Source organism: Staurois parvus, unplaced genomic scaffold (genome assembly GCF_062004578.1).
Source record: "Staurois parvus isolate SC_StPar_1 unplaced genomic scaffold, SC_StPar_1.0 ptg000294l, whole genome shotgun sequence".
NCBI classification, from domain to species: domain Eukaryota; kingdom Metazoa; phylum Chordata; class Amphibia; order Anura; family Ranidae; genus Staurois; species Staurois parvus.
The window spans coordinates 1518882-1531990 of record NW_028318090.1 but is presented as its reverse complement, the minus strand read 5'-3'; the positions used below and the strand labels follow the sequence as shown (position 1 = coordinate 1531990).

At 38.0% G+C, this 13109-nt stretch overlaps 1 protein-coding gene across 1 annotated transcript in view; it reads left to right on the top strand.

Moving 5' to 3' along the window:
- The window catches only part of ITGA2 (integrin subunit alpha 2), a 166076-nt gene that overhangs the window by 130771 nt on the left and 22196 nt on the right, over window positions 1–13109 (top strand). Inside the window, exons 21-25 of the mRNA XM_089682690.1 lie at window positions 75–167; window positions 278–354; window positions 447–530; window positions 5959–6061; window positions 9246–9356. Of these exons, the coding sequence (XP_089538816.1) occupies window positions 75–167; window positions 278–354; window positions 447–530; window positions 5959–6061; window positions 9246–9356 (468 nt within the window). The remainder of the gene's footprint in view (window positions 1–74; window positions 168–277; window positions 355–446; window positions 531–5958; window positions 6062–9245; window positions 9357–13109) is intronic.

Sequence of the window (13109 nt, the reverse complement as noted above, 5' to 3'; positions counted from 1 at the left end):
GCACTTGAGATTATGACACGAATGAAATAACTAGGCTTTGTGTTTAATTTACTGATTGTGATTTTTATCTGCAGAGTGATGGAACAGAGGTGTTGTGTCAAGTTGGAAATACTCAAGGTTCTGTGACCTGCCTTCTGGCCTTTCCTCTCCTGAAGGCTGGACAAATGGTAATTAAAGCATTTTAGTGATTTTACCAGTAGTTACTGATGTCTTTAGGCTATCTTGATATTTTTGGTATAATTCTTGGAGTACTGATCTTATATTTTTTGCATCTTAGGTGACATTTGATATTGGATTTGATTTTAACCTCAAACATCTTCAAGATAAAGCATATATATTCTTCCAGGTCACAAGGTACCACACTGTCTTTTCAGGCATAGACACTACTTTATGTGTTCAATAAATATATCATATTATTTTTGCTTGACAACATATTTGTTTGACAGTGAAAGCAAAGAAGTTTATGAAGGAGACAATTCTGTTAACAGAACTATTCCTGTTCAATATGACGCAGAGATCCACTTAACAAGGTAAACCGTTTGGATTTTACTGTCTAGTATGTTACATTCAGCCTGTTAATAGCAGTCTAGCAATCATGGAATTCGTGTTTGCTCCAAAGGGAAATGCAACTACAGCCAACCAGTTAATATTTAATAAAACTCATAGTTCAGGACAAAGACCTGGTACAAAAGCTTGGTGGTTACAGTACAGTACAGTGATTGAAAGGTTGCAACAAATAGTTAGAATTTGCCAGTATGAAGGAGACACATCAAAAAGTAGCTACATTCAAAACTTTCTTTTAGATAAAGTGTGGAAGCCTTTAAACCTTTGTCATGTTTTATTGTTGTGAAGTGAAACAACAAGAAGCGCACCAACCTTGTGCATTACCTCAGTAACCAAAATTTATTTAATGAAGGAATGGTACTCACAAACAGCGGATAAAAACAGGCATGTAAGTCCACCAAGGGACTTCAAACGCAAGAGACCAGCGCGAATCCCATCATGGGTGTAGGTACTCAGTCCAGCTGACGCGTTTCGAAGGTCAAGCCTTCTTCCTCAGAGCTTGGTTTAATGTTTTATTGTTGTCCATCTCCCTGCTGGTGAAATTGCTATTGTGATGAACATTGCCCATAGGTTTTAAAAAGATGGTAAATCCTAGATTTTACTGTTGTCATTAGCAAAAGATGAAGAGAAACCTTTGGAAGGGAACACTTGCTTCAGGGGCGGTTGTGAGCATTTCTCTTTGAGCTGTCCATAAAAAATGGATTTCTCCTCCCAAAAAATGGCATGGATGGATGTGAAATGCTCAATTAACACCCTGCACAGTGCTTTTACCACCCTATTTTAACTGGCTACCCACTTCAGCCTGACCATAAACTCATTGGGGTTGATTTAATAAACTTAAATAGGCTGTCCACTGCAAGTGCAGTTGCTTTAGATCTGAGGGGAGCTCTGAAATGAGGCAAAGCTGATTTCTTTCATCCAATCAGGTGCAAGCAAAAATGCTGTCTTTTTATTTTCCTTGCATGTTCCCCTCAGATCTAGAGGAAATGCACTTCCAAGTGCACTTGGTATGTGTTTGCAGTGCACGGCCTATTTACCTTTAGTAAATCAACCCCATTCTGTCGCTGGAGGTTCACCATGAAAAACATGTTGTGGGTCTACTTTCAACAATTCTGATTCAGCTGCCATGTATACTGAAAAAGCTCAAAGAGAAATACTGTTGTGCTCAAAAGTTTGCATACCCTGGCCAAAATCATGAAATTTTGGCATCTATATTGGAAATATGACTAATCATGCCAAAACTGTCTGTTATTTAAGGATGGTGATCATATGAAGCCATTTAATATCACATAGCTGTCTGGCTTCTTTTTAAATCATAATGATAACTGAAATCACCCAAATGGCCATGATCAAAAGTTTACATAGCCTGGAATGTGTGACCCTGGTACAGATGCACAAGGTGACACACACGGGCTAAAATGGCACTTAAAGTTTAATTTCCCATATCTCTGGCTTTTAAAATTGCAATTAGTGTCTGTGTGTATATAGTCAATGAGTTTGTTAGCTCTTACTTCGATGCACTGAGCAGGCTAGATACCGAGCCATGGAGAGCAGAAAAGAACTGTCAAAAGACCTGAGTGACAAGGTAATGTAACTTTATAAAGATGGAAAAAGATATAAAAAGATATCCAAAGCCTTGAGTATGCCAGTCAGTACTGTTCAATCACTTATTAAGAAGTGGAAAGTTCTGGGATCTCTTGATACCAAGCCAAGGTCAGGCAGACCAAGAACAATTGCAGCCACAACTGCCAGAAGAATTGTACGGTATACAAAGAAAAACCCACAGGTAACCCCAGGAGAAATGCAGGCTGCTCTGGAAAAAGATGGTGTGGACCTTTTTATAGAGCACTATACAACAATTCTTAAACAAAAATTAGCTGTATGGTTGAGATGCCAGAAAGAAGCCTTTACTGTGCCAATGTCACAAAAAATCCTGGGGACGTGTGTCAAGGTATTGTTAGGCATATTATAACTGGGATTTTTTGTGGCATTGGTGCAGTAAAGGCTTCTTTGTAGCAACTTGACCATGCAGCTCATTTTTGTTTAAGAATAGTTGTATTGTGCTCCTTAATGAAATACACACTTTTTTCTTTTTCCAGAGCAGTCTGTATCTCTTCTGAGGTTACTTGTTTTCTTTGTAATAATTATTTTCTCAGCTGTGGCTTAAATATGATAATAGATGGCTTCGTATGATCACTATCCTTACATAAAACACAGTTTTCTGGTATGATCAGTCATATTTTCAATATAAATGCCAAAATTGCACGATTTCTGCCACGGTATGCAAACTTTTGAGCACAACTAACCAGCCTGCTACCTCAGAGCACTGCTTCAAGGTGCAGGACCAATTCCAGATATCTGAAGGTGCTTCTCAACACACACAGAAGAACATGGGGGGGGGGGCGGGGGGGAATTAAATGAAACCTATAGGCTTTCTTATTTTATATTATCGAAAGCTAGCCACATTCATTGCATCACTGACAGGCTGGAAGTGCTTTATCTTCTGACCTAAATTAAATATTCTAGATATACACGAAATCATGTTAAGTCAGCAGAGGATAGGAAGGATGATACAGATGGAAAATTCCAGTACATACTTATATTTTGGATAAACAATCTGGGTTTTCTAGCCTGTTCAGTCTCCTTGTACCTCAGGAACAGTCCTGTGTGGCTATCAGGTGATGCCATTAGCTAAAATAACACAAATCCTTAGATTCAGTGCTCAGATAGTTGAAATATTATGAAAATGTATGCATTCACATTCATAGGAATTTGTGATGGAACTGGAAGTGGCACATACTATAGATGTAGATACTGTACCTGGATTAAAAAGGGAATGCTGTGCTTTGCACTGGTAATGGGCTCTTTGGTTTCTTTTGGATCTCCTCACCATAACCTGTCAGGTTATAACATCTATATTTTAATGTTTTATCTGGCTATAAACCAAAAGTTCTGGATGTACAGTTCGCCAAGGAGTAGAAAGGAATTATTTGCATGGCTCCACCAACTACCGTAAAATGAAGAGATAACATCTTAGATTTTGAGATTTCTGCTTTAAACATTCATAGGGCAATATACAGTACTTCAGAGACACAAAAATGCAGAGATTTTAAATAATATATATTAACAATATTCAAAGTGCTAATAGCTTTTAGTAGAAAAAAGGGCAAAGTAAATGACCGAAACAATCAACAACCAATTGCTTCACATAGCTTTAGACGTATTACAGATCTATTTCAAAGAATACATGAAAGTTAACTGGTTCTCCTGGAAGACTTGTCCTTAGGGAAAAAACCTTAACAAATACCATTTCCTTCAAGGTCCTTGAAAACAATAGCTAAATTGCTGCAATGTGATGTATATATCATTACCTAGCATTCTCATGAGAAATGAGCTCATATCGTAGTGCATGTTTTAAAGCTTTTTTCACTTATATACATACAGTATAATGTTGTGTTTTAACCATTTATTGGAATAGTCACTTGGTTTTCTTGGCTTACTTAATCATGCACCAAGGTATTTGGACATATAGGTTAAAACTGAACTCCAAGACTTCAGTCACTTTGTAAAATTAGCTGGCATCCAACAAGGTGGATCTCTTTATTTTACATCTGACAGTTTTATGGAGCTCTAGGAGTGTAGCTATTACAATACTCATGGGACTCTGACAAGAGAGTCCCTGTGTTCTCATACACAACATCTCTGCCCTCAGTTGTTCATTCCCAGATGCCTTTGAATTCTGTGAATGAGTTCAATAAATGTAATAGTGAAAAAACCTCAGCGCATTCACCCTAAAACAGTGAAAACTAATGAAAGAAAAAAAATTTCTAAAATATCTAAAAGCTATGTATAACAAATGTTAGTACTGCCGCTCACACTTTTTGTGTTCCCACAAAAAAACAAAAACTTTGTATAAATGACTCAGTGCAGTTCATTATAAAATCTGCCTAGTGATAAATTCTCATGTGGTGTGCAATATCACATAAAATCATATAATAAAACAAATCTCACCCATAACTACAACACATAAAATAAAGGTAAATTCCTAGTGTCCATATATTTTCATATAAATCTGCTAAAAATCCTACCATGCAATCAATAAAATATGTACTACATGTTGTGCTCTTCATTTCTAAAATGTTAATTTATATGATCACCATGTGTAGATACCCATCCACAGACAGTAATATGCTCTGACCTTTTTGATAGACCTCACAACAAGGTCTCATACACCTGCCCCTTGTAGTGGGGTCACCTATATCACAAGAGCAATAGTTTCCTCCAGGTCACTGGGGCTTCTCAATCCATCTCCATCCTCAGCAATCCTTGGTGGAATATTTTCAATGAACTTGGAACAAAGAAGGAAATAGAGTGCTCTCCGCCTAAAACTCACCATTTATTGAAAACAAATATAATACACTCAGTTTTTTGGGTGCACAGATGCAGTGCACATGGAATACAGGCTTGTGTAGTTAAAACCAACCAACAAAATGGCTGACCATGTACTTCCTGTGTGTGCAGCGTGATATCACCAGCTCCTCCTTACGCGTCACGTAAAGTCATGTGACTTTATTAGGGGATCTCGGCATGGCGTCTGGCATTGTCTCCTTGGACACAGCTTGTCTTCAATGTGCGTTCTTCTTTAATTTACTAATCCCCAGTGTGGAAGTGAAAAATGTACTCATACCGTATAAAATGTATATCAGTATTACACTTTTTTACTTCCTCATTCAGAATGCTGAAAAAATTCTTTAGCAGCATACAAATGGCCGTTGGACATCAGGCCCATCGAGTCCTTATCCCCGCTAGGTCTTTGGGTGCAAAATGGCCTCTTTTAAGCCCTATCCAATGTGTAGCTTATTACTTTTATATTGTGCAGAATCAATGACCCTGAAGAATGATATCTCGGTCATCACTGCAGCTTCAATATGCAGCTGACTGATATATCACCCTTTCCATCAAAAGGCATTCAGGTATGTCCTATGGATGGGAAGTGGTTAATGTAGATTCATATAAATATTTTCTTGCTGGACAAAACAATGCCATGTACAGCATGCTGGAATTAATGGGGAAAGAACATTCAAATGTGTGCTACAACTATAATTCTAGTACATTTTAAGTATAGATTCATATAAGTATTTGCTTGCTAACGAAACCAATGTTAGAACATGTATGGCTATTCACCCTGTGTGAAGTGATTAAAGGTGTGTGAAGTGATTATTATTATTATTATACAGGATTTATATAGCGCCAACAGTTTGCGCAGTGCTTAGATTACATTTAGATCCACTTTTTGTCCAACATAGTACTTTTGAATTACACTAAAAATACCTTTTGGTCACTTTACTATAAATATGAGATTATGTAAATGTATATTCACTCTTCTGCTCATAGATCCACCAACATTAACTTCTATGAGGTCTTCTCCGGAGCCAGTGTACCCTCAAGGATAAACAATTTTGATGAAATTGGCCCTGAATATAACTTTACAATAAAAGTACGTACAATGTGGACCACATATTATCATATTGCCCTATTAACAAAGGAAAGCTTGCACACAAATCCATTGTAGCTTTATACCACAAGCTAGCTAAAGCACTCCATTTGTCTAAGATGCTGATTTAAGGTAAGCAATGGTGCACAGAGGGGTTAATAGTGAAGCTTGCACAATAACATAAAAACTCTAAAGTTCATGGTAATAATAAAGTCCAGGAACAGTCCACAAGGCTAATTAGCACCAGCGGCAACCATCCTCAGAGTGAGCCAGCTCTGCATTTGAAATTACTATTATTATACAAGATTTATAGAGCACCATCAGTTTGCACAGCTCTTTAAAAAGTGAATGCAGACAGTACAGTTACAATACAATTTGGTACAAGACGATTCAAAGGGCCCTGCTCGTTAGAGCTTACAATCTAGGAGGAAGGGTCGAGTAATAGAAAAGGTAATAGCTGTGGGGGATGAGCTGTTGGAGAAAGTAAAAATGCAGTTTATTAGTTAGAAGCAGGATATGCTTCTTTAAAGAGAAGGGTTTTCAGGGATCATCTAAAAGTGGATAGATTAGGGGATAGTCAGACAGATTGGGGTAGGGAGTTCCATAGGATGGGAAAAGCGAGGGAGAAGTACTGGAGGCATGCATGGGAGGAACTAGAGAGCAGAAGGTCTTGGGAGGACCGAAGAGAGCGGTTTGGTTGATATTTTGAGACCAGGTTGGTAATGTAGCTGGGGGGCAGAGTTGTGGATGGCTTTTTAAGTTGTTGGTAGTATTTTGAATTTTATTCGTTGGGCAAGTGGAAGCCAGTGGAGGGAATGGCAGAGAGGGATGGCAGACACTGAACGGTTGGGATGGTGGATGTGTCTGGCAGCAGCATTCATGATGGACTGGAGGGGGGATAGCCTATGTAAAGGCTGGGCAATGAGGGAGTTGCAGTAGTCCAGGTGAGAGATAACCAGAGAGGGAATTAGAAGTGTTGTGGTATCATTGGTTAAAAAGGGACATATTCTGGAGATGTTGCGGAGGTTTAGGTGGCATGATTTGGACAGGGATTGGATGTGAGCCTGAAAGGATAGTTCAGAGTCCAGGGTTACCCCTTGCATCTCCTGGCATGCAGGGATGGGTTGATAGTTGTGCTATTGCTCTTGACAGAGAATTAGGGGAAGAGGCACGTAGGAGGGGAAATAGGAGCTCAGTTTTGGATAGATTGAGTTTTAGGAAGTGGTGTGACATCCAGTCTGATATGTCTGTTAGTAAATGCATGAGGAAACTGATGGGGTGAGGGGAGGGCTAAAGAGATGAGACAGAAAAAAGAGAAAGGGGGAAGTGCCACCTGAGTGTAGGAGATGCTCATTTATTGGCAATTGGTTCAAACACTCACAAGAAGCAAGGTAGTATAGTCAAGGGCCAACAGCTCTCCTCTGTCCTATGGAAAGCACTATCGCAATCCAAGGCAGTAGATGGTGATGTTGGGGCATGGGTGTCCTGTGAGCCAGGAAGCCCTCCACAGCAAACGTGGAACAAACAGGTGGCAGGGACATCACCAGAGGACGAGACACACGGAGAAGGCAAAATAGGCTAAGCACTCAGAGCTAGCTGCTCCTTCTAGAGGCTTGGGGGTGCGGCTCTATGTACATTACACTTTAAAATTATAAATGCGCAATACATAAAGAGGCACAATAAATATAAAATCCCTATTAAAAATCTTATTCAGAAACAACAGTTGGGTTGGAGTGATTACTATAGTCACAGGTGTAATCAAACTTCAATGATCCTTATAATGGTAATTTACAAAAAATATGAATAAATATAATACAAGAAAAACAAGACCGCATATAACATGCACATATGGATATAAAGACATTATATGGACATGGTATAAATTACTATATTTTATGATACTTACAAAAAGTTATGAAAATGTCTTACACAGAAAAACTTTCATAGACCATATTGGTCCATGGTCCATTGTAAGATAGACCGTCTAGTGTCTACTGTAGAATAAAAAAGAAAAATATTTTAACATTAAAAAACAAATAATTATCTAAACATATTTTTATTTTTTATTCTTCAGTCGACCCTTGCAGTCTGGCTTACATTAGACCAAGGACCAATATGGTCCATGGAAGACATCTTTTTGTGGGCTCAATCCAAACCCGGGCTATGTGCACCTATTGACACTCACAGCATAGCTCAGCACCCCCCCACCCCCTCACATTATTTGACAACAACAGGTGCCAATGAGTCCCGTGAGGAGAGAGCGGTGCTGCTACTCCTGAGCACAACTCTAGATCAAGATCACGCTCAGGTAAGTACAAACCAAATTCCAATAGAGTTGGGACGCTGTGTAAAATCTACATCTCTACTTTTTTCTGCCATCAATTTCAACATTACCTTATTTCTTTCTTAAAATGGTACATTTTCTCAGTTTAAAAATGTTAAATGTTTTCTATTTTTTATTGTAAATACAATATGGGTTTGTGAGATTTGCAAATCATTGCATTCTGTTTTTACATAGATTTTACAAAACATCCCAACTTTTTTGGAATTGAGGTTGTATTTTTTTTTTTGGGGGGGGGGGCTGGTTTTTTTTTTAACTTAATGCAGGGAATGTATTAGGGTTAAAAAAAAACCTTTAGCCTTTACAAACACTTTAAGCCTAAGCAGCAGATGACACTATTCAGAAATTGCAGCCTATGCTATGCTGGGCCAGAAATACACATATGGGAGTAGGACCACACAGTCTTGGACAGGTAGGGGTTTATTTACTAAAGCTGGAGAGTCCAAAATCAGACTCCCTTCTGCATAGAAACCAATCAGCTTCTAACCTCAGCTTGTTCAATGAAGCTTTGGCAATGAAACCTGGAAGCTGATTGGTTTCTATGCAGAAGGGAGTCTGATTTTGGAGTCTCCAGCTTTAGTAAATAAACCCTGTACTGTCTAGACCTAAGGGAATAACCATCCATCTGCATCCATCAATACATAACCATTTTTTGTGATAGGAGCAATACATGGGCAGACTAGCATCAAAGTGCAAAATGCAATACAACAAAAGTTTATAAACTAACTTGAATCCTTAACCAGCCTATATTCGTCACTGATCTCCACCATTTCCAGGATGGTTGGTAAACTTGAAGGGACAGTTTTTTCTCTTATAATCAGTATATTCTACATTTTGTTGTGTTAGATCAGTACTGGAACCATGCCACTGAGAACAGCATTCCTAACCATTAATATCCCAGAGTTCACCAAAGGTAACAACCCTCTGATGTACATCACCTCAGTGAAGACCGATCAGGTAAAATACTGTATAGACAATACTGTATAGATGTGACCTCTTATTGCTGCTCTATTTAATTTTTAAAATATACTTGAACTTATTCAGTAAGGAAGCACAGCGACTCTGTGCAGCCCTAACCCATAGCAATCCAAAGAAATCATCTAACTGATGTGCTTAATGAAAAGTAAAATCGCATTGGGTTACTATCACTGCATATCACACCATTATTGGTGTAATCAATAGAAGTGATGCCATTCCAAACTTGCCTCTTTCACTGCACATATAGCTCCGATTAGGTGGAAGCCCTGGAGCTCATCCTTGCTCCAGTAAAAATGAATGGTTCACACAGTGATGCTGTCATCAATGTATAACCAGTGTCCATGATGAAAACCCTTTGTGTGGTGAAACACCTTGGAATGGACAGGCGAGACTATGGGGGAGGTTTACTAAAACTGAAGCACTCAAAATCTGGTGCAGCAGTGCATGGTAGGCAATCAACTTCTAACTGCAACTTGCTCAATTAAGCTTTGACAATAAAACCTGGAGGATGATTGGTTTCTATGCAAATCTGCACCAAATTTTGCACTTTCCAGTTTTAGTAAATCACCCTCTATATGTTGTGAATCCCTCTATTTATTTCTGTGCTCTGCACAGAAACCAATCATCTTCCAGGTTTTTTTGTCAAAGCTTAATTGAACAAGCTGAGGTTAGACGCTGATTGGCTGCCATGCACAGCTGCACCTGATTTTGCACTCTTCAGTTTTAGTAAATTAAACCCATTATATTAAAGCTGGTCTTACATTAGTGACAGCAACAGTTTGCATCAGTGTTCATTTCTACTTGCATCAGTGTTCATTTATACCAATTTCTACATTATTGGTGTATTATGGGATTATTTTTTGTTTCTAAACTATGTAGACATGCCACGCCATAGCACATTTCCCAAAGTTCTCTTTCTTATGTAAACACAGTTCTTTCATAGAAGTTTAAAGTGAACCTGGGTGTAGTCCATATTTGTCATAGTAGCAGTCACTCTACTATTCTTCCCTGTTGTGCATATTTACCTTCCCTTTACTCTGCTGCTGCTCTGTTTGGTTTTTGGACGTCAAGAGGGGAAGTCCTGTTGAAGCTACAAGTCACAACTAAGTCCTGCCCCCATGTGAAAGCGCTGAGTGCCTGAGCAGCCCATTAGTAAGCCCCAGCGCTGCCACATGGGCAAAAAGGAGTTAGTCACATGATCCCAATAGCCAGAATTGTCAGATATTGCTCTTTGCTATGAGGGACTGAATAAAGCAGCAGGAGAATGAAAGGAAGATTTGCTGTTGGGGAGGGAAGCAGTTAATTGAACCTGTTTTTTGTCCTGCATGTGCATTTTAGGAAAATAAAGAGCATTGTAATGTTTATTTTACGATGTATGGTTAAATAAGATCAGATGTTCTGCACCCCAAAAATGTGGGGTACATTTTAATAAACTTCACTGTCAATAAAAAATGTTTTTCTCTTGATCACAAACTAAATAAAATCATTTACAAAGGTATTTTTGCTCCCCTGTTCCATTCTGGAAAAAGAAAAAAAACTTTGGGCGAGCATCAATACTGAACTGTGTCGATTAGCTACCAGACAATTACAATCTGTGAGTTGTTTCTATGTAATTAAAAGTCAAAGTCTCAAAGTCCAGTTTCTAACTCTATGATTGGTTAATTTATTAATTCCACCATTAAATGTATTCATTGATTAAATGAATAATTAACATTGACAATGGAGTAACTGGTTTGTGGGGCCCTACAATACAAATATGAAGCAACAAACATGATTGGAAATTACTTTCAGGAAAAGATGCCTATAAAAACTCAAGTTGTGTACATGACAGTTTCACTTTAAAGATGACAGTAACTGAAACTGAAGAGTGATTTTATGAATCCCTTTATAATACGAAAAACAGGAAAAATTTCCAAGGGCTAAACTTTCCAAGACCTGGAATTCTTAGAGGGACAGTTGGCAGCTATGGTGGTGGTATGCAGACTACCCTGGGGACATAGGCTTAGTGCTGGAAATTATATGCTATTAGGATTATAATACATTTCACTTATTGCTAATAATAATAAAACAGATCCATATGCATTTTTAATTCTTGTAAAAACTCTTTTACATAAATCTATTCAAATATTGGTTACAAAATGAAGGTGAAAATAAATCTTTTTTTTATATTACCACTTCTTGGTTTAGTAGAAACTCCCAATAAATCTGAAAGTACTCAAAAGCCAGCATTATACAGGTTTTTCCTTTATTTGCACTTATGCCTTTGTGCTATTTTCATATCCAACCAACAAAATTTTCTCTAGTATGCTCAGGCTCAGTATATTGTCTAATTCTTCAGCATTTTTATTACATTTATTTTTACATTATTATGTTTATTTTTTTACAAGAAAATGCCTCTCTGAATATTCTTACATTCATACATAATGCATTTAGAACATGCTCTAAGCACACTTAGACATTTTTTGGCCTGCCACGTGTTGAGAGATTGTAAGTTCCAGAAAGTCATTATAACTAGAGCCAGGCAACAAAAAATAACTGATCTATGCCAGAGCTGCGCAACCTGCTTCTTCTTTTCAGCTGTTGAGGGACAACCAGTCTAAGCCTGTATTTCTAGCTGGTGGATTGTTGGGTGTGATTAGACCTGTAATTCTTTTAAAATTGGAGAGTATGACTATTTAAAGATAACTAGACCCTTAGAAATAGTTTTGGTACTCATTTGAAACCCATGTTTTGCCAGCCATATTTTTTTTCCACCTGGTTAAATCAATATCCATCATAAAGGGATCTATAGCATGAGCAGAGGCTCATTTTACTTCTGTTCCCTGACAAACCTCACTATTAGTTATCCCATTTACTCCTGTTCTGGGTTAGTTGGCATAACCAGCACCAGTGGCTTCACTACCTTGCATACTACCTGTAACACTGCACTATAGAGAAAATCACATCTCTAAGGCAGTTAAGCATCTCTCCCAAAGCAAATGAGCTGGCAACATAGTGACGTATTCCATATACAAAACGTTTACTGGCTCCCATGATACAATCCAGTATTAGAGGGCTTATGCACTTTTGTGTGTTTTAGTTTCTGAAATGTGTAAACCCCCTAAAACTGGATTTTAAAATGTGAGCTAATTAAGTTTTTGTATATGAAAGACTTCACTCTGTTGTCAGCTCATTTGCTTTGGAGGATTTACCCTGAAGTGGTTAACATATACTCTTTCCAGAGCACCAATGTCATCTATGGTTCAGCCTGGAGGTAGAGCATAGTTGAGGTCTCCTTGTAGTTAAGTGTCTATGTTGGCTTCTAGCTGATTTCATTGATTTGATTTCTTTGATTTGTTTTGTAATCAATGTTTTATGTAATATATATTTATTTACTTACTTTTTTGTTGCTCTGTTGCTTTCTTTGTCAGGTGGGTGTTCTGAAAGACGCCTATAAATGAAATGTATTATTATTATTAATACTACTACTATACTACTAATAATAATAATATTAGAGTTTCTCTATAGAAGTGCTCAGCTGGAAATGAGGGTCCTCCTCCAACCTGATAATATAGCTATGTAACTTGCCTATGGGCCTTTCTTGCCATCTTGAGCCCCAGTAAGGTAGCTCAGGTAGTACCTTGTTTCCCCTAAAATAAGACCTACCCCGAAAAAAAGACCTAGTACTATTTTTGGGCGTTGCTAAAGTATAAGACCTACCCCAAAAATAAGACATAGTTGTGATCAGGGCTT